The sequence below is a fragment of the Myotis brandtii genome, unplaced genomic scaffold (assembly GCF_000412655.1).
Source record: "Myotis brandtii unplaced genomic scaffold, ASM41265v1 scaffold499, whole genome shotgun sequence".
Taxonomy (NCBI): domain Eukaryota; kingdom Metazoa; phylum Chordata; class Mammalia; order Chiroptera; family Vespertilionidae; genus Myotis; species Myotis brandtii.
This window is the reverse complement of record NW_005369027.1, coordinates 1,857,182-1,879,152: the sequence shown is the minus strand read 5'-3', so window position 1 is coordinate 1,879,152 and position 21,971 is coordinate 1,857,182. Positions and strand designations below refer to the sequence as shown.

The 21,971-nt window shown below is 41.6% G+C and overlaps 1 protein-coding gene across 1 annotated transcript; it reads left to right on the top strand.

Moving 5' to 3' along the window:
• Window positions 1-2,132: 2,132 nt before the first annotated feature.
• On the top strand, window positions 2,133-21,610 carry PBLD (phenazine biosynthesis-like protein domain containing). Its single transcript, XM_005876787.2, has 9 exons — window positions 2,133-2,261; window positions 12,478-12,577; window positions 13,110-13,208; window positions 14,931-15,040; window positions 15,122-15,151; window positions 17,208-17,296; window positions 17,582-17,760; window positions 20,228-20,290; window positions 21,396-21,610. The coding sequence occupies exons 1-9, from the start codon at window positions 2,178-2,180 to the stop codon at window positions 21,506-21,508; spliced, it is 867 nt and encodes a 288-aa protein (XP_005876849.1). The 5' UTR covers window positions 2,133-2,177; the 3' UTR covers window positions 21,509-21,610.
• Window positions 21,611-21,971: the final 361 nt, after the last annotated feature.

Sequence of the window (21,971 nt, the reverse complement as noted above, 5' to 3'; positions counted from 1 at the left end):
CTGGTCCCAATTCCACATCTTCACTAATACGGTTCTGCAAACGCCGTAGTCGGGGGTCCCGAAGTGAATCCTCCTCCTGTTCCTCAGGCTCTGCTTCTGAGGCTTTGTCTTTCTTAATGAACTGAAATTCTTCATCCTCCTCATCTGAGGACTCCATAGGGGCAAAGTCTGGCCTCTTTCCCGACACATAACGTTTCACTTTCTCCATTGAAATCTCACCTTGCTCATTGCTGACTGGGACGGCCCCGGCCGTGGACTGAATGGGCGGCTGTTTCATGAGTGAGCTGGGGGCCGACATGTTCATGGCAGCGGCAGGACTCCGGGCACTTCCCTGATTCCAAGTAGTAAACAGCTATCAACGGTAGAGCATGAGCTTAATCTCACTCTTAATCTCAGGGTCGTGGGTTTGTGCCCCACATTGGGCGCCAATTGTTGGGGTCCAACCCCAGCAGGTCCAGGGGTTCCCAAAGGTGTGGACAGAGTCGGCGAAGAAGGAATGACACGGAGACAGTGTTCAGTTGATCAGCAGTCTAGCCAGTTCTAGCCAGGATCTCCAGCCAGGTTCTGTGTTTATTTCTCCTGCTACATCTGTATTTATACCAGTTGATCTTAATCCTATCCATTCTTTTCCAAAGGTTAGGGCATTTGTTATCTCCATTCCAGGGAGTAAAGATTATGTAGCTTAAGCGTGATTGTTCGTAGTTAAAGTGATTGACTACCCGCCTGGCACTTAGTTAAGGGGTTTTACTGATAAAAATCCCCACCTGGGGAAACAACCTTTCTCAGAGAGGTGACCTTGGTTAAAACACATAGCACTAAGAAGGGGAGCAAACAGATTAAGAACAGTATGCCATATATGCCAGGTCCCTTGAATCATAAGCTGTGCAGATGTTTCTTCCCCGCAGCGACTGTGACAAGCAGCAAGGGTGGTACGGCTTCCGGCACATATCCAGACTATTGTAAATCTATTTAAATGATGTTTCTGAAGCATTTAGTGTATCTAGAGTATTTCCCTTGAAAAATATTTATGCTAAGTACTGTTAAGAGGGTAAAAATTCTGATTAAAAGCAATGTCTAAAATATTAATAATGTTATTGCTTGGGGTCAAAAGGTACAAACTTATTAAAGTTAATGAAGGGGGTCAGTTTGTTGTCAGTTTGATTCAAATAAACTCTTATGGAAAATTCTCAAAAAATAAAGAAACAGAAATACCTGTGTGTCTGGGAGCTGCCAAGGGGGCTGGGGCCTGGTGCGGGCAGCCAGCAGGGCTTTCCAGGTTGTTTATGTTCTCCTTGAAAACAAGAAATTCATGTTAGATGGGTCATTTTCTTTCAGGTGTAAGCAAAGCACCCTCTAATTTGCTGAATCTTCAAAAAGTACTATAACTTTGGGAGGGAGGAATCCCTCCATTACTATGACAAAGCCCATGTTTCTAGTAAAGCAAAGGAAACACCCAGAATATTAATAGAGTTCATCTCTAGGCAGTGGAAGTACAGGATATTCTTTCCCTGCCCCCCCCCCCGTTTTTCTGTATTTGATAGATTTGTAGTAAAAAGAAAGTATTATTCTTTTAATGAAAAGCTTTAACTAATCTGTATCATGAGCTCACAAAAGTCTCCAATCTACAGATTTAATAAAATAACACAAAATTAATTAAAGCATTAGGCTTCTTTGATTATACTAAGTCCAAAAATAAAAAGAAATGTTGTTACATGGTTATGGGTCACTTTAATTTGCTAAGTTTTTTTTTATAATGAGCATATTTTTTATAATTAGAAAAAAATACATTCTTTTAAAAGGGTAGTAACATTCATTGGGTGACTATAAACACATATGTGCCCCTTGGATGTTTCATTCACTTCATCAAAAACATAGCCTAAGCTAGTTTTGGCTGCTTTAAGAAAGAATATGATGATGTTGTTAAGTATATGGACAGTATGAAACGTTAATACAAAATTTGAAAAGAAAATGTTCTATTCATTTTAGAGGCTTAAAAAATTAGGGATCACATATCTTTAAATGTAGGTGTGTTAGAATAATTGCTTGACTTTGTATCTTGGAGCTGTGAGTTGCTTCTGTACACCAAGTAAAACATTAACTTTCTGATTTTTTTTTTTTTTTGCAACAACAAGATTACCAGCGTTTGTGAGAGCCTGCAGAGACAGCCTGCAAGGAAAATGAAGCTCCCTATTTTCATAGCAGATGCATTCACAGCAAAAGCATTTCGTGGAAATCCTGCTGCTGTTTGTCTCCTAGAAAATGTGAGTATTAGTTTGGAAATGCAGTGCTTGGAATTCTAGATTCCCTGAGAACTAAATAGGTCTTTAAAAAAAAATCAGACCAGCTGTTTACCTCTTTGTGTTTTTTTGTCAAATGATACTAGCCACGTTCATGTCTGCAAATTGATTTAGGCGAGAAAGCTTACACCTACAAGTTTAATTCTAGAGAAATGAAGATTCACGTAGGGAAGGACTAGAGCTCCCTTTTAGCCCTCAGGTTTTCATTTAGTTAGCACCAAATGTGGAGGAGAATAAAATTAGATGAGTTTTATGTGACTAGACATGGCTGATATTACATTTAGCATGAAAGATCCAAACTGCATATTTCTAATCTTACCTATAGTCCATGTAATTAGAGATTTTTTTCAGGATGAAGAAATGAGATGTTTGTAAGGAATAAAGTAGAAAGATAGAAGGAATTAAGCTCTAATATAGGGAGAACTTAGTTTACTGAAAGTCTCATTTTAAAAATGGCTTTTTGATTAGGTTAAGTTATTAACAGGTTAATTAAATATTCCCTGACCTTAAGTGCTTTGTGTTGGTCCCTGGGTATTATTAGGAAGCAAGCCAAAATACCCTTCCACTCAGAGCAGTTAGTGGCAGAGTATGTATACGTGAGAATTTTCAGAAACCCAGCAAGCAATTCATGATGTTAAGTAAGTTACTAAGTTGGGCAAAGTGCGTGCTGGGGCATTTGTGTGCAGTGAATCCCAACCTGGCCTGCACACCAGAATCACAGAGGAGCTTTAACATTTCTGTGCTCAGGCCTCAGACCAAGCCAGTGACAGCAGAGTCTCTGGGGTGCGACCCAGGCTGCCCTGTTGGTCCATCTCCGTGTGTGATTCCAGGGTGCAGTCACGGTGGAGAGAGGCCCAGGTTGTCCTGAGATAGGCGAATACTGTAAATTGAGTCCTTGGTGCACTTATTTTCTTTCTCAAGGGGAGCAGCAAAATGGTGATCAAGAGTTCAAGAGTCCTCCACTCACTTTAACAATGCATTCACTATGCAACCTTGCAGTTGGCACTAGCCAACCACACACTGCTGAAAGAAAGTAATAAAGTTAACGGGCTTTATCGAGTAACACAATAGTTCGCGAGGATTAGCAAGAGAGTAATTAACAACCAGATTCTAAGTCATGAACTTTCTTTAGAAATAATCTGGCAGCCCAGCTGGTGTGGCTCAGTGGTTGAGCATTGACCTATGAACCAGGAGGTCGTGGTTTGATTCCCAGTGAGGGCACATGCCTCTGTTGCAGGCTCACTCCCCAAAAACGACAACCGCGCTCTCAGCCACCAGCCCGCTTTGCGCGCGCACCTCCGCACCTGAGTTTTTTCCACACTGCGCCTCCTCTGAGCCTCGGTGTGCTGTTATTTTTCCTTCTAGTTGAAGAGTCTCTCCTCAGCCAGCCTTCCTGTGGTTCTGGGTGATGTCCGTTCCGTCTTTTAGTTGTATTTTTGAAGTGGTTGTTTGCGGCAGCAGTCTGCGGTGTTTACCTATGCCGCCATCTTGGTCTCTCCCCTCATCATTGATGTTTCTATCTCTCTCTCCCTCTTCCTTCCTCTCTGAAATCAACAAATATATATATATTTTTTAAAAAAGAAACAATCTTTAAATACAACTCCACCTTGAGGAATTATGAAATTGACTAAAGCTGCTTGTCTAGAATCTCAGTATATTTGCCCATGTTTCCATACGTAACATCCTTGAAGAGTTTTGAAAATAGTTTTAAGTGATTTATATACTAGATGACAAGGATCAGCATTATTCCTCATTCTTTTATCTCGTGTACTCATTAAGCAACAGGCTCAAGGATCTCTCTCTCTCTCTACCTACCTACCTAACTCTATCTCTCTATTTACTTCTCCATTAAAATATATTTTACATGTTATTTATGTATTTGGAAAAACTAGGCAATAAAATTTTAACAAAGAACTTAACATAATTCAAAGCAAAATGCTTCAGTTCAAATGAAAGAAAGAAAAAGATGAGGAAGTCCATGGCTCGGGGACACTCTCTTGTCTCCCAATTCACTTCTGGGCCTTGGACCTGTGAGACTAGGCTAATTTGATGGCCTGTCAGAGACAACTGAATAGATACCTGAAGACTAGTTTGCTAGCTTTTCTATTCTGTGGACAATAGAGTCCTGTTCTCCTGGATGCTAATTTAACACTTTCCCCAATTCATAATCAATACAAATTATAAAGAAAGTGTAAACTATGTTTTCTGCCCTTGGATTCCTTACCTGTGGCCGGAGACAGAGATCACCTGAAACACAAGTGAACTCAGGAAAATATCAGCGACAAACAGGGCTAAACCTTATAATGCTGACCACAATTCCGGTGTTTAGCCTGTCATCGACATATTCTACAAATATTTATCAACACCTGCCAGGAGCCAGGCTCTGGGCTAGGGCTGGGAGGTACAAAGATTAGTCAATTTGTCTGCCCTTGATGTGCTCAAAGTCTAATGTAAGCCTCATCATTATTCAGAGGCTAAGGGACCCGAAGGTGCCAGGTGCAAAGGGAACTCAGAGAACAATGCTGGATTTTATGGAGGAGGACATACTTCAGATTTTAAGTGCAGATATTCTTTTTTGTTTTGTTTAAAATTATTTAAAATTTGACCAAGATGAGACTAACCATAGAGAAACTTGATGGACAGTCTAAGACTAGGTAATTGCTTTTTGAATACTTGTTAACAGACTTCTGGAAGCAAATGGAGTCCCAAGAGCTTTTATAATTTTCTAAAGTTTTGTTTTGTTTTCCTTTAAGGACAAGTCCATTTTTTAAAAAAATATATTTTATTGATTTTTTACAGATAGGAAGGGAGAGAGATAGAGAGTTAGAAACATCGATGAGAGAGAAACATCGACCAGCCGCCTCCTGCACATCTCCTACTGGGGATGTGCCCGCAACCCAGGTACATGCCCTTGACCGGAATCGAACCTGGGACCTTTCAGTCCACAGGCCGACGCTCTGAGCCAAACCGGTTTCGGCAGGACAAGTCCATTTTTAATGTTCTCACACGAGGAACTTATAACACTGTACATTAGGTGGGGAAAAAAAACCAAATTAAGGGATAAATGGAACATATTTGAGTAAAATATTTAAAATCTTAAAAAACTGTGATAATCAGTTTGGCAATAAAGACCATATAGACACATGGAAAATGTATCAAAACAATATTTTAAAAATGAAATAGATACATTATGGTGTCAGCTGAGTAAAAAACTACAAAACTCATGACCAACTACTGGATAGGTCAGAGGACTGTGATAGTGCTCAGGGGTGATATTTTGTTTATTTTCCGGTAAACCAGCCTTCATAGTTAGTGAAAATAATAGATCAACAGGGTAAGGTATCCCATATTTATTCTTCTTCATATTCTAACAAAGCCATATATATATATATAGTGTGTGTGTGTGTGTGTGTGTGTGTGTAGCACAAGGTTTCTTAACTGCAGCACTACTGACATTTTGGACTGGGTAGTTCTTTGATGTATGAGACTGTCATGTACATCGTAAAATGTTTACTAATATCCTGTCCTCTACCCACTAGATGACAGTAGTCCCCCCTTTTCTCTCAGTCATGGCAATCAAAAATTGCCCCCAGCTGTTTTCCCCCCTCTGTTTCTCTCCATTCTTTTCTTAAAAAAAAACAACACCCCAAAAACCCTGGCTGGTGTGGCTCAGTTGGTTGGAGTGTCCTCCCGTGCACCAAAAGGTGGTGGGTTCAATTTCTGGTCAGGCTACAAGCCCAAGTTTCAGATTTGATTCCCAGTCAGAGCATATTTGGGAGGTGACTGATCGATGTTTATCTCTTTCCCTAAAAAAAAAATAAATAAATAAAAAAGGAAAAAAATGGCCCTGAGGTTGGGATCCATTGCTTTGAGGCTACCTTTTTAAAAAGAAGTTTATATGAGTTTTTCTGTTAAAATTATTCATAGAAAACCTTTGTTGTGTGCCCAATATATACATTTATTCCAATTTAACCGACATTTACTGGTTTTTAGTTATTATTCTTTTCATCACCAGTAATCATTGCCAGCGACAGCAAGGAGGATGGGTTTCACACTTAAAAAAAAAAAAAGGCTGGTTTTAAAAATTGATTTCAGAGAGGAAGGGAAAGGGAGAGAGATATAGAAACATCAATGATGAGAGAGAATCATTGATCAGCTGCCTCCTGCATGCCCCTCACTGGGATTGAGTCCGAAACCTGGGCATGTGCCCTGACCAGGAATTGAACTGTGAACTGGTTCATGGGTCAACATTCAATCACTGAGCCACACCCGCTGGGCTGGCTTCACGCTTTTAAGGAGGAATGCTTAGTTTTAGTTCCTGAACTATTTATCATTCCAGTTTTCCTTATTAAATTTAGAGAACACCCAAAACCCCTTTACAGCTTAGTGAGTTATGCATTTAAGGAAAACAAAACAGGTGTACAGCAAAACCCAGGCTTTAACTCATGTCAGAAGGCTTGTCACTGCCCGTTTCCCAACTCTGTGCCCTTCCTTAGAGAGAGGCTCACCCGTCAGAGGCTCCTGGGGTTTCTAGGGAGTTTCAACCTCATATCTATTTTTATGCCCAGAAAAGAGATTGAGGAGTGCAGAGGAGATTCTTCTAGGGCACTGAAGGGTTTTCCTTTGCCCAGTGATGGAGGGGAGAGCAATGCAAAGGAGGAGATGTTAATGTAGAATTTCTGCTTCCCAAGTATCCTCACTGGCTTCCAGAACATAACCCTCAGCTCTAGGAACAGTGACTTCAGACACATTCAGCCCAATACTGTGCTAGTTGCTTTTCACATGTTATCTCATTTCATCCTCACAACCACTCTGTGAGTAGGTCTTATTATCATCATCCCCATTTTACAGATGCGGACCCAGAGGCAGAGGAAGGGGAAGTACTTTGCCAGAGGTCACACACTCCTCAGTGGCTGACTGCCTGGCTGCGGGGCCTGTGCTTTTAACCACTGTGCTCACTACCATCACTCTTGTCACTCACTCAGTACCTGTCTTCCTCATCAGACTGCACCTTCTATGCGATCTTAGATCCATTCTGACTTGTTTCAGCACACCCGGCCTAGCACACGGGAGGCACCACATAAATATCTGTTGAGTGAAAGTAAAAATATAATCAATTAAATTATGGCAAAATCTCTGAAGAGTTCTGGTTAACCAACCGTCATTGGTCTTACATTCTCCTTGGTGGGGCAGGGTAGTGGGTATGGGAAGTGAGAATGAACTTTGGGCTCAATTTGGAGCTGGAGAGACGAGGCATCCGTAAGATGGCCTACAGCTTGAGTACTGCCTTGTGTGGACATAACTTCACAATAAGAAGCCCCAGTGCCTCAGAAGGAATCTCCCATTTCTTCCTGGGTGATTTAGAACTTTCGACATCCAGCTGTTTTTCCTTTGCTGGAATCCATCTGCAGCAGAGGGAAAAGACTGAGACAAGTTATATGCAGGCTGTCATATTTCTGAACTGCCACAAGATGGGGGTATTTTAAAACTTTACTCATTTTTTGATTATTAATTTTTTGGGGGGCCTAATGGTGATGGAACCTCAGTGTCCCAGTGCAGTACACTGGAACTCAAAAAATAAATAAAATAAAAAAAATCATGGTTGTTTTGCTGTTGGAAATTTGTCTCTTGTGACATTACCAAAGGGAAATGGATATTAAAGCAAGAGAATTAAAAGCTGCCGAACCGGTTTGGCTCAGTGGATAGAGCGTCAGCCTGCGGACTGAAGGGTCCCGGGTTCAATTCCGGTCAAGGGCATGTACCTTGGTTGTGGGCACATCCCCAGTTGGGGGCGTGCAGGAGGCAGCTGATCGATGTTTCTAACTCTCTATCACTCTCCCTTCCTCTCTGTAAAAAAAATCAATAAAATATATTTAAAAAAAAGTTGTTGGTTTGTAATTATGTGCTGCATTTGAAAATAAGCTTGTAGTGTAAAATGGAAAATTATTTGAACAAAAACTCAGTATTTTAAATGAGTGTAGCCTCTTTCTCTTATTTCTAAAGTTCTCAAAGTTGAACCAATATGAGCCTTCTCATGATGCACCATCATCTTGACCTTTGGTTCCACTGTAGAAATTCAGCTGCATATGGTGCATATTGAGGGCTGCTATTACCAAATTTTCTTCATTATTTCTGTCCCTCAGGCAAATAACAGGAGTCCTGGCACAGAAATTAGTTACAGAAGTTCAAATTGCATTTGGTGTCATATGGTAGAGAGGGTTAAAGTAAAGCCTGTGTTCTAGCTGATGTGCAAAACAGCCCATTTGCAAGGAAATTTATTGTCAAAAGATGGTGAGCTTGGCTACAACGTGGGATGCTTTAATGCTCTCAGAGGGTCTTGTCGAGGGAAGCAATAGATAAAGAAAGGAAGGATAAGGATAGGGAGAGTTTGACCAGATCAGAGAGAGGAAGGACTGGCAGGCACCACAGGAAGACCAGCACCGGCTTTCCTTTGTCACCCTGTCATTCACTGTTGAGCCCTGTGATTGCAGGTTCTGCACTAGGGAATTAAATGGCTTCCAGTTTCTCTCAGGTGTTGTATGCACAGGCATGTGAGCCAGTTTCCGCAGAGAACATTCCATAAGCCATGGCAAGTGCCTGAGTTCCATGCTTTTTTCTCCCCAAATTATAAGAGAATGTTTATTTAGAAAATGACAGAGCTAGTAGAAGTTAGACAGCTCAGCTGCATAGGCTCAGGGAAAAGTGACAGAAGCAAAAGAAGGGCCCTTAGAGCTCAGGAGAGAGAAAGAAAAGGTAAAGCGCTTGGGGGGAAGAAGCGGGGGAAGGGAAAGGTGCGGGTGTGCTCCGAGAGGGAGAGCAGTATTGCCTGTTGGCTGGGATGCCCCAACAACCACCCCGCTTCTTCTACTCAGGTGGGACTGTACAGGTGTGACATCCTAATTCCCTTCACCCCAGCTCACGGAATCCTGGCATGTCAAAGATTTAACAAGAGAACAGACGTGAGATCAAGTAACTTGCCCAAGAAGCATCCCCAGTACAAAGCTCTTTGCCCACATTTTCCTGCCCAACTCACCAAAAAGTGCCCTTTTTCTGAGTCCACTTCAAGGCCTCATCTTTAAAGGCCTAGCATGTTTATTGTCAAAATCTATGTATCTCAATTACACACTGTACATACTCTATGTATCTCAAATACATATGTACTCTCTGGTGTTGCTCACTGTTGCTTTCTGTATCTGCCTAGAGTCCCTACAAGAACACAGGGCCAGCCCTGGCCGGTGTGGCTCAGATGGTTGAGTGTCAACCTATGAACCAGGAGGTCATGGTTGAATTTCCAGTCAGGGCACATGCCCAGGTTGTGGGCTTGATCCCCAGTGTGGGCATGCAGGAGACAGCGAATCAATGATTCTCTCTCATCATTGATGTTTCTGTCTCTCTCTCCCTCTCTGAAATCAATAAAAATATATTGAAAAAAATGAACACAAGGCCATATCTTATACACTAGGACTTCTCAAATTTTAATGTGCACACAGATCATCTGGGGATCTGGTTAAAATGGAGATTGTGACTCAGAAGGCCTGTGATGGGGTCTGAGACGGCATTTCTAACACCTTCCCTTGGTAGTGGTGCTGCTGCTGCTGGCCCAGCACAATACTCAGCAATTGATTGCTGCTGTCCCTCAGAAACGTTGCAGGAGTCCATTTGATCTGGTAGACCTTGGTTTTCCTGTCTGCAATGTGGTAAAGGGTAATAATAATGTGTCTTTGTTATGGGGAGGCAGTATAGTGTGGCAGGTTAAAGCTCGGGCTTTGAGCCACTCAAAGTAAAAAGCTAACATTTATCAAGTACTTACTATGTGTTGGGCACTGTGATGAGCACTTTATATACATTACTAGATTTAATCTTTTAGAAAAAAAAGTTAAGTAAAAATAAAATCAATTTATTATGTTTGGGTTTTCAAAAAATAAGTTATTAATTTTTTAAATTGATTTCAGAGAGGAAGGGAGAGGAGAGAGAGAGATAGAAGCATCAATGATGAGAGAGAATCATTGATTGGCTGCCTCCTGCATACCCCACACTGGGGATCGAGCCCGCAACCTGGGCATGTGCCCTTGACTGGAATTGAACCTGGGACTCTTTAGTCCACAGGTCGATGCTCTATCCACTGAGCCAAACCAGCTAGGGCAGTTATCAATTTCTTAAGTCAAATTCTGTCTGTTTCTTTCTATAGGACTACAGAGCTTCTATAGATTTTTGAATATAGTGCTCCTTTAAGTAAACCTTATTGCTAGGATTTTTATATCAGCTGATAGTTTAAAAACCATTTCTGATTTTTCACAATAACTACTGTTTTATGCCTTATACAAGTGTATGGAAAGTGTTTCAAAAGAATTTGAAACAACTAAAAAACAAAGTGTGCTTAACTTGTATAACTCAGATAAATGAATTATGAACTTATGAACTTTTTAGTATAAAGTAATAATTCTTATTTCTGGGTTTGGTCAAAGCAAAAATTCATTTGTCTTTGGAATACAAACTATAGCTAGTAAGCATTATGTTGATTAAAAATTTATTTTTATTCTCAAAAGGAAAACTCATACTTCTGACCCATTTTTTCTTAAGAGGAATGTGTGTGTTTGCAAATACATATGTGTATGCATGTGTCTTCATTAAAGTACTATTACTCCCATTTTAAAGGTGAGAAAACTGAGGCCCCATGAGAGCAAATGACTTGCTCACTTTTGCACTGCTATGAGGGCTGATCCAGATATAAATCCAATTCTGTCTGTTTCCAAAGCCCACATTATTTATATATATTTTTATTTTATTTACTCTTTTAATCTTCACCCAGGGATATTTTTCCATTGCTTTTTAGAGAGAGGGGAAGAGAGAGGAAAAGAAAGAGAGCAATATTGATGTGAGAGAAACACATCAATTGGTTGCCTCCTGCACATGCCCTGACCTGGGGAGGAGTCTGCAAATGAGGTACATGCCATTGACTGGAATTGAACCCAGAACCCTTAAGTCCACAGGCCAACGCTCTATCCACTGAGCCGAACTGGCTAGGGCTATTTTTTTTAAACATTTTATTTTGAAAAATTAAAAACCTACAAAAAAGTTTCAAGAATGGTACAATGAACAATCATATAATACCTTTCCTCTAGATTCACTGGTTGTTACCATTTGCAAAGCCCACATTCTTAATCATTCTACCATTTATTAGGCATATCATGATCTTAGGATATTATACAACCCCTGTGTTTAATTTCTTAATCCGTAAGTGGGTAAGATATATATATTGAGGGTTTTAAAAATGAAGATTAAGTGAATAATGTAATGATCCTTTCAGCAAATGTTTATTGAGCCCCTCCCATCCTGGGATGAATACAAAGCACTGTTCTAAGCCAGGACTAAGCAAACTAGCACCATCCCGTCCGTGCCCTCTCAGAGCTCCGAGTCAGAGGCGGGGGGACCGACAGTAAAGGACACACGAGGGACTTTCAGGTGGCAAAGCCCTGGGAGGAGACCGTGCTTTTGGACAGAGCAGTCTGGAAGGCTTCCTGCAGGAAGTGACCTCGGCCTGAAGCCTGGCCCATGAGAGGGAGTGAACCGTGCATAAAGGGGGGCAGAGGGGCCCCGCCTGTCTAATGTGTGTGCCAAACATCTTTATCCAACAAGAAAGGGAGACTGTGAAGTTCCCATTTGTGGAGAGTGTTGTTAGAAGAGAGCACACACTATCCGATAGATAGACTGTCATAATCTCACAAAGGATAGGCCAGGCCAGTAGGTTTTTCAGAGTCTGTTCCAGCTTCGCACACACCTACAGCCCTTCTTCATAAGGTGCCAATCTTTACCAAAGTGCCTGGCTTCCTTGGCAATTATTTCCTGTTAAGCATGTGAGTTTTCACATTAATAAACTGTGTTATTAACGAATGGCAGTCGCTGTCCAAGAAGTCTGATTTGGATAGACTGTCATAATCTCACAAAGGATAGGCCAGGCCAGTAGGTTTTTCAGAGTCTGTTCCAGCTTCGCACACACCTACAGCCCTTCTTCATAAGGTGCCAATCTTTACCAAAGTGCCTGGCTTCCTTGGCAATTATTTCCTGTTAAGCATGTGAGTTTTCACATTAATAAACTGTGTTATTAATGAATGGCAGTCGCTGTCCAAGGAAGACTGATTTGTGTTTCTAGAGTCTCAATAACCTTTTGTTTCTAATTTAGAAATTGGATGAAGACATGCATCAAAAAATTGCAAGGGAAATGAACCTCTCAGAAACCGCCTTTATCCGAAAACTGAACCCAAGTGACAGCTTCTCACAAAGTAAGTACGCTTTCTGGCTTTTCCTTATTTTCTTAAATATTTATTTATTAAATTGATTGGGGTGACAGTGGTCAACATGAACATATAGGCTTGAGGTGTGGGTTTCTATGTTACAGATCTGTATATTGCACCACGTGCCCACCACCCAAAGTCAGATCTTCTCTTGTCGCCTTAAATAAGCATTCTAAAAACCATTCTTTATGGTAGGAGAAGCTACTTTTCCAGGGGGAGGGTGATATTTAAGGGAAACGCCCATTCGCTATTTGCATGCAGATAGGAGAGCGAGGGGGGAGATTCTGATTTGGTTCTCAGTTAATCTGGGGGTGTGGGGTTGGTTGCTTTGAATGTTTTAGCCCCGGACCTAGCACCAAGGAACCCTAGGATGTATGCTTAGAGTTCACTCCTTTCACAACATGTTTCAGCAATTAAATCACGCTGGTGAAAAGTTCAGGAAAGAATGAGAAAACGAAAAGTCTGTGACTCACTTGCACGGGAATGATCTCGTCTCTCTCTGGCTTATCTCTCCCTGAAGGTTCCTGCTTTGGACTAAGGTGGTTCACACCGGCGAGTGAGGTCCCTCTCTGTGGTCACGCGACCCTGGCTTCTGCAGCCGTGCTGTTTCACAAAATAAGTAATGTGATTTAAAAAAATGAACCCATCACTTAGCAAACAGCAATTTAAAAAAAAATTCTCATGCTCTTGGCGATGAACACTGGAATGGGACATTGCAGAGTTTATTTCATGTAAAACATTATCCAGAATAAAAAACATCAACCTTCAATAACCTTGGCCTTTCTGAGTATGTGCCAGGCATATTGGAAAGCCACAGCGTTGTTCCCTGAAATGCCATTTATTGTAAATCTGGAGTCTTCGGTGTCTGTGGAGGGGAGTTTACAGGAAGAACAGGTGACACACATGATATCGGGGACCCAAAAGGCACACTTTGCCCTCAATATGTCCCCCCCCCCACTGAAACAAGAGCTTCTTTACTCTGAATTTTAATTAATTAATTTATAAAATATTTTTTATTGACCACTTTCCATCTAAGCTGCATATACAGCAGGTAAAGATAAGGGCTTTGTGGGAACGGGGCAGAAGAGAGATGCTTGGAGATGCCCTAAATTGCAGCAGGAGGCAGCTATGAACATGTTTAGACAACATACAGAAGTAAACAGGATGATATGACAGGGTAACTGTAAGAAGTGGGGAGTTAGAAAAGGAGGTTCTTTGGAGAACTGCTGTAGATGGAGATAGTAAGGGAAGGGGTTGCAGGGCAGGTTCCGCCAGGGTGCAGTGCAGATTCGGGGACACGTCTGCATGCCGGAGGAACTGCAGGCAATATTCTTGGGGTCAATATTGACAGGGGAGTAATGAAAGGATTAAATAGAGGGAGAAGTTGAACTGCAAAGTGGTTTTACAGAAATATTAGGGCGTGAAAAACAATTATGTCCCAAATCTCTGTTTTCACCAAAAATGTTATGCACATTGAAGTCAGATAAGTGGCTCAAGTTGTATCAGAAACACAGAAGGAGGGCTATCATATCAGCATCTATGGGGTCAATATTGACAGGGGAGTAATGAAAGGATTAAATAGAGGGAGAAGTTGAACTGCAAAGTGGTTTTACAGAAATATTAGGGCGTGAAAAACAATTATGTCCCAAATCTCTGTTTTCACCAAAAATGTTACGCACATTGAAGTCAGATAAGTGGCACAAGCTGTATCAGAAACACAGAGGGAGGGCTATCATATCAGCATTTATAGTCTAATCTTTAAATCAAAATTTTATGTCTAGCTTTGTTTATTTAAAATAAACCTGATTTGTTCATATCAGATTGTTGTTCATAACTTGAATGTTCTATTTGTCATCTATAAACTGACTAGTAGAGCTTATAATTCCATGCTAATTGTAGGTTAATACTTTAAAATCGCATTAGAAAACATAACATTTTTATGAGGCAGGCTTAATTATTGCCCTATTTTATTGGTAAAATAAAATTGATATAGATTGAATTATTACCTCACTTTGTTGATGTGGAAATTGAGGTTTAAACAGGTTAAATAATTTGCTCAAGGGTATAGCTAGGAAGCAGTAAGGAGCTGGGATTTGAAGCCTTGCAGCCTGATGCCAAGTCTAATCAATCATGTTCCTGGTTCTCAAATTAGAATCCAGTGAGGGACCCCACTGTGGACCCCAGCAAACCAAAAGCAGGCAGCACTGCTAGAGAACCTGAGACAACACAACGGTGTCTGAAACAGACTTATAAGCATATAACAAAGTTTATTTTCCCATTTCATGATTCCTTTTCTAACAGTTTTATGATCGACAAAATAAGACTCTTTTTTTTTTGCCAGAAAATGTGAATAGCACTCTAACCTTTGTCACGCTGAGTGGGGAACTAAAGGCCAGAAAAGCGGAGGATGGTATCATCCTGGACTTGCCTCTTTACCCAGCCCACCCGCAGGTCAGCTCTTTCTAATTGATAAACTGTGTACAACTGACAGAGTGCCTGTTTTATAACGGTTTTGTCTTTTTCCCCATCTAGGACCTCCATGAAGTAAAGGACTTAATAAAGGTTAGTGACAAGAATCAAGCCTGTGCTCATGTTATTTGAACACTTGTTAGTATTTGAACACAAAGATTCGGTACCATTTGATCCCCAAAGGCAGGCCTGCTACTGGTATCAGCGTTCCAATCTAAGCTTGGATGAACAGAACAGTGCGCTTGAGGTCTGAACTGTAATACTGAATCTATTTGGTGAGAAGATGGACCAGTTTTCTCTGACTCATCATTGTCAGCATTAGCCTCCATGGTAGGGTGGGGAGAGCTACTTAAAGCACGATGGCAGGAAAATGGGAAATATTCAGAGTTCTTTCTACCTTGCTCATGGTAGAAAGAACTTAACCTGACCTCTCTAAGCCTCAGGGTCAGCGTTTGCAAAATGGGAATGACAAAGCGGTATTCATCTTATCACGGTTGTCATTTTGTGTTCCTAGAAACTGGCAATAAGATTCCCAGCTGAGAATTAAACTTTCAAATCACATAGAACCCATGCAGAGAAGGGCTGGATATGACCCTTCAGAGAGACTGGAAGGTCCCGGAGAGCAGGTGGGATCTGGCTGCTGGGATTTGTTTCTAGAGAGAGGGACATTGGTTAGCTGTGGTCGCAGAGGCAGACATCCCAGGCATCACTCCAGGAGGAGAGAGTCTTGGCCTTGGGACCTGGAGCAGCTCAGTCCCTAAAGAGAGTTAGAAAACCTGAAGCCACCGAATGACTGCCAGACAACTACTCTGTCATCGCCTTTGTCACCTACTCTGCCCACAGCCACTGGTAGTGCTTAAAGGGGCTTTTGTCCCCTCATCTATTCCCTCAGCACCCCAAGCCAACAAACAAGCAAAACAATGTTATCTGTAACTAGGGGCCCAGTGCACGAATTCATGCACCTTGAAAGGAATTGTGGGCCACGTGGCTGCGGTGGGCACAGGGGTGGGTCTCCGCCCCTCCCGCCGTATATATATATATATATATATATATATATATATATATATATATATATATATATATATATATATATATATATATATATATATATATATATATATATATATATATATATATATATATATATATATATATATATATATATATATATATATATATATATATATATATATATATATATATATATATATATATATATATATATATATATATATATATATATATATATATATATATATATATATATATATATATATATATATATATATATATATATATATATATATATATATATATATATATATATATATATATATATATATATATATATATATATATATATATATATATATATATATATATATATATATATATATATATATATATATATATATATATATATATATATATATATATATATATATATATATATATATATATATATATATATATATATATATATATATATATATATATATATATATATATATATATATATATATATATATATATATATATATATATATATATATATATATATATATATATATATATATATATATATATATATATATATATATATATATATATATATATATATAGCATAATATGCTAATTAGACCAAACGTCCTTCTGGACGACCTTCTGGACGAAAGCCAGGCTGCGAGGGAAGCCAGGGTCCCGGGTGCTGGAGGGAAGCCAGTGCCAACAGCCGGGGGAAGGAAGGCCTACTCTTGCATGAATTTCATGCATTGGGCCTCTAGTTGGAAATGAACAAGATTATGTGTGTGTGACCCTGGGCCTCTCTAAGTCTTTCTTCTGATCTGTGGGGAAAATACCCATTTGAAGGAGTTGTGTGTTCAGGCACATATTAACACTTGTGAATAATGTCTATCTTTGGCTCGAAAAAGATAAGCTCAATTCCTTTAAAGGCCTCTTTAATCACCAGGAAACTGACCTTTTCCTTGGGCAACACCTTCAGCCCAGAAACCTAACTAAAACTTGGGGACTGGAGACCAGGGGTGTGCCTGGCACTTTGCAGATGTTCAGGAAAGGTCGTTTCCCACACAGGGGATCAAGGACTGGACCCAGGGCACAAGCCTGAGAAGTCTTTGGTCTGTCTTCACAGACTGCCATAGGTGACACACTGGTCCAGGACATCCGCTACTCCCCAGACACCCGGAAGCTCCTTGTCCGGCTCAGTGACACTTATGACAGGTGAACGAGATTTTTGGCTTCCTCAGCACTTTGGAGAGGGCCAAGCACCCCCATTTATAGCCCTGGCTTGGTCTGGCTGTGCTCTGTCCAGTCAAACCATGATTTCTGCAGCCAGAGAGCTTTGTTCTCGGGTAGGAAGATATTCCACTTGCTCCTCCTCCTGCCCCTGCTGATGCGTGTGGGTCAGCCACACCCTGGCCTGCTTTATGGTGTCCATGTAGGGGTGGTGGTGGGGGGGTGTCTGTGGAATGGGGTTTGTCCTAATCCATCCCTTTTATGAACAAGGTCATTTCTGGAGAACCTGAAAGTGAACACACAGGATCTGCTGCAAGTAGAGAACACAGGGAAGGTGAGAGGACTCATTCTCACTCTTAAAGGAAAGCCCGGTGGGCAGACCCACGCATTCGACTTTTACTCCAGATATTTCGCACCCTGGGTTGGCATCGCAGAAGACCCGGTAACAGGTACTTTTTGACATGGGTCCTGGGGGGGTTAAACAATGGAGGGGGTGGATAACAAATAGCTGTTTAAGCGTCCTTCATGTGACCTTTCAGATTGCTTGGGTTTTGAGCTGCCTTTGTTTTCCTATCTCACCTCCCCCATCCCTTCACGTAAAAACACAGAATTAAGGAAGCAGTACAGCCCTGGCCAGTGTGCTCAATGGTTAGAGTGTCAGCCTGCGCACCTAACGGTCTTGGGTTTCATTCCCAGTCAAGGGCAAGTACCTGGGTTGCAGGTTCGATCCCTGGCTCTGGTTGGGGAAGGTGCAGGAGGCAACCAATTAATGTGTCTCTCTCACATTGATGTTCCCCCCTCCCCCTCCCTCTTTTCCACTCTCTAAAAATCAATGGGAAAAATATCCTTACCCCTCACCGCCCCCCTCACCCCCAAAAAAAGAAGCAGTATAGCAGGGTTAAACCTTAGTGTCAGACAGCCTTGGTTTGCATCCTAGCTTTCTAGCTGTTGACCTTGGGCAAATGGCTTAACTTATTTTTTCAAAAAAATTTTTGATTGACTTTTAGAGAGGGTGGAAGGGAGAGGGAAAGAGAGAGAGAGAAACATCAATGTGATCGTGAAACATTGATCAGCTGCCTCCTGCACACGCCACCGGGCAATTGAGCCTGCAACTGGGGCATGTGCCCTGACCGGGAATTGAACCAGCAACAACCTTTCCATGCATGAGACGATGCCCAACCAACCGAGCCACACCTGCCAGGGCTTCACTTTTAAACGTTTCCATTCCCTCCTCTATAAAATACAGATAATATCCCATAGGGTTATGCAAATCCAAGGCCAGTTAAGTACTTATCACAGTGCGAAGAGTGGGCTGAGCAGCAAAAGGGGGCCATGAGGAGGCTGGCACATGGGATGGTGGCCAGGGCAGAAGGAGGCTGGGCAGACTGTTCTGGTCAGATGGCAGGGGTGGGGATGACTGAGTCACTCTCTGAGGAACAAAACATGTGACATTCAAAGCTCAGTAAGCAAGCACTTTTTGGATGTCAGGAAAATGCCCAAATGACATCCAAACAGTCCAACTCAAGCCTTTCCCCATGGAATAGAAGTTCTGAGTGGATTTACACATGCACAGCTGCTTTACAAAGATTTTAATTGGCACAGAGGGCAAGTTTTTCCCCTAAAATAATGTTTTTCTACAGTGAAAGGTCTTTGGACAGTGATGACCAACCATCTCAGTTTGCTTAAAACGGAGGGATTTTTCAGCATACAGGGCCTTTGGTGCTAAAACCAAGACAGCCTCAGGCAAACTGGGATGGTTGGTCCCACCATGTGGACCTCCCAACATTTAGTAAGTTTTCCTGAAGGAGGGGCCCTTCCCACCCCAGCCTTTTCTGCCCCACAGACTTTTCTGACAGTTATTCCTTTACAGCTTGTTCCTTCATTTTACTGATGGTGGCCAGGGCAGAAGGAGGCTGGGCAGACTGTTCTGGTCAGATGGCAGGGGTGGGGATGACTGAGTCACTCTCTGAGGAACAAAACATGTGACATTCAAAGCTCAGTAAGCAAGCACTTTTTGGATGTCAGGAAAATGCCCAAATGACATCCAAACAGTCCAACTCAAGCCTTTCCCCATGGAATAGAAGTTCTGAGTGGATTTACACATGCACAGCTGCTTTACAAAGATTTTAATTGGCACAGAGGGCAAGTTTTTCCCCTAAAACAATGCTTTCCTACAGTGGAAAGGTCTTTGGACAGTGATGACCAACCATCTCAGTTTGCTTAAAACGGAGGGATTTTTCAGCATACAGGGCCTTCAGTGCTAAAACCAGGACAGCCTCAGGCAAACTGGGATGGTTGGTCACACCATGTGGACCTCCTGTAACATTTAGTAAGTTTTCCTGAAGGAGGGGCCCTTCCCACCCCAGCCTTTTCTGCCCCACAGACTTTTCTGACAGTTATTCCTTTACAGCTTGTTCCTTCATTTTACTACCCATTCTCTGATCTAAACCTTGGGCACAATCATCTAAAAAAAAAATACCTCACTGAAAGACAGTTCTTTTGCCACCAAAATCCGGGAATGTGTGCTTGATGGAAATTTTGGATTTTGTCAGAGTTCCCACCTTTCCTTGCATGTGCATCCTGGGAGCAAGCAGATGGTCTCTCTTGAAGGATGTAGATTTAAGTGAAGGGCTTGATTTTCCTACCACGGGCTGACAGTAACGTGTGGACAGGACAAGAATGAAAACCCGCAGTTTAATTCAGCCTTCAGAAAGTGTGCAGCACTGTGAATGCATCATTTGGAGGCGCTTTTCCATACATTCTATGCCTTCCTTTCTATCTCCATTCGTAATCCCACACTCTGCTGTGGCCACGCCGACACGACGACTAACTAGTTGATTGCAATTGCTTATAAATTTACCACAAAGTCGCCCCTGTTTCCCTTGTGCGGTATCGTAACTTCTCATTTCTTTTAAGGGTCTGCACATACTGTTCTCAGCAGCTACTGGTCCCAAGAACTGGGGAAGAAAGATATGCGTGGTAAGACAGCTCTTTTTCAATTAAAAAAAAAAAGCCTGATATTAAACTAGGATTCCTTCTCAAATGTACTATGCACGTGAAGATATGTTTTGTGTCACCCACGTGAAAATGAAAGGTTTTTAAATTCCTTCACCCTGACCCCTCTACTCTAAATATCCTCTACCCCAAACATCTCCCACCCGTCTCTCCCAGCACAGACACACTTCTAGCACAGTGAGTGCCCAATAAATGTTTGTTGAAGAAAATTAACTAGCTGTGTAACTTTGGCCCAGAGAAGTTATCTATGACGTGAAAGGTGGAGATTGGATAATCAGTGAGGCTCCTTACTGCTATTACTAGCCACAGGGTTGACTCATACAAATTGCTTTTGAACCAAGTCCCCTGGTGATTAATATATATTTTCTCAGGGGCAGAGAACATAGACCTCAGACAATGGAGGCTACATAGCCCTAATAATCAAATTAGGAGTCCAACCCTAGAGGTCTTGCTTAGTGGGAGGGTTAGGCCTCTGTGAGCCTGATTTGGGGAGAGCAGGTGGCTGCTCTTAGGAGAGACTAGTTACTCCCCTGAGCACTGAGCTCCAGGAAGGCTGAGGCGTGCCTCTTGTCTGCCTGACAGTATGGTTGCTTGGTAACTACAATGAATGAATGAATGAGATCCCATTGTCTTATTCAGGCCTGGAAAGACGGGGCCTTCTCAGGAGGGCCAAGATGACCCCTCCTTATCTTCCTAGACATCTAGTTCCTGCATCTATCTTTTCACATGTCCTTGCTTACTCCTAGACAGAGCCAGGGAGGAGGCTGTGGGTGGGGTGAGCCTGGGCATTACAGGAGGTGATAGAGGAAGTAGCTCAGGAAGGGGAGACCTGGAGCTGTGTGTTTTGCGGATGAAAGTGCATTTTGGCCCCTCACTCCTTAGGAGAACTGGTTGGGCTGGGCAGTACCATGGACAGATTTTATCTTAAAAGAATTCTATCTTTAAAGCATTTATCTTTAAGCTGACCTAGGAGGATTCTAGAACTTGTAATAAGAGGTGTCTCACTATATGCTGTTCATTAAAAAGGGTGGAAATTACCTTAATTTGTGATTTGTTTGGTTTTGTCCAGCCTTTCAGTGTTCCTGCCGAGGAGGAGAACTGGAGATATCCCTGCGTCCGGATGGCCGGGTTGACATTAGGGGAGGTGCTGCGGTGGTTGTAGAGGGCACACTGACAGCCTAGAGGTGCTGTGCCGATGCTGCTCTCCCCCATGACTGCTTCCATGAAGAAAAACATAGGGGCCTTTAGCAAACCTGCATGGTAGTCTACTTAATCCTCAGGTTAGAAATAGAAAAATGAAGACATATTAATGGAGAGTTAACAGGTACCAATTAACTATGGAGTTTTGGCTCCACCCGTGAGTGTATCTGAAATATAAGTAACTCATAATGAAGAATAATGTTGTCACCTTTGATTGTGACTACTGATCACAGAACAAGGAACAAATGGTTAAAGTCAAACCATTTAAATGTAGGTGACTGTGATAGAATATTTTGCAACCATTAAAAAGATCCAATAACTATGTGGAAATACAGAAAAATATTCCATGATATAATACTAAGAAAGAAAATTACAGATTATAAAATGTTAGCAATGTTATGCTGTCTGTGAGAATATTAATCTATGTGGGCAGGATGAGTCATGA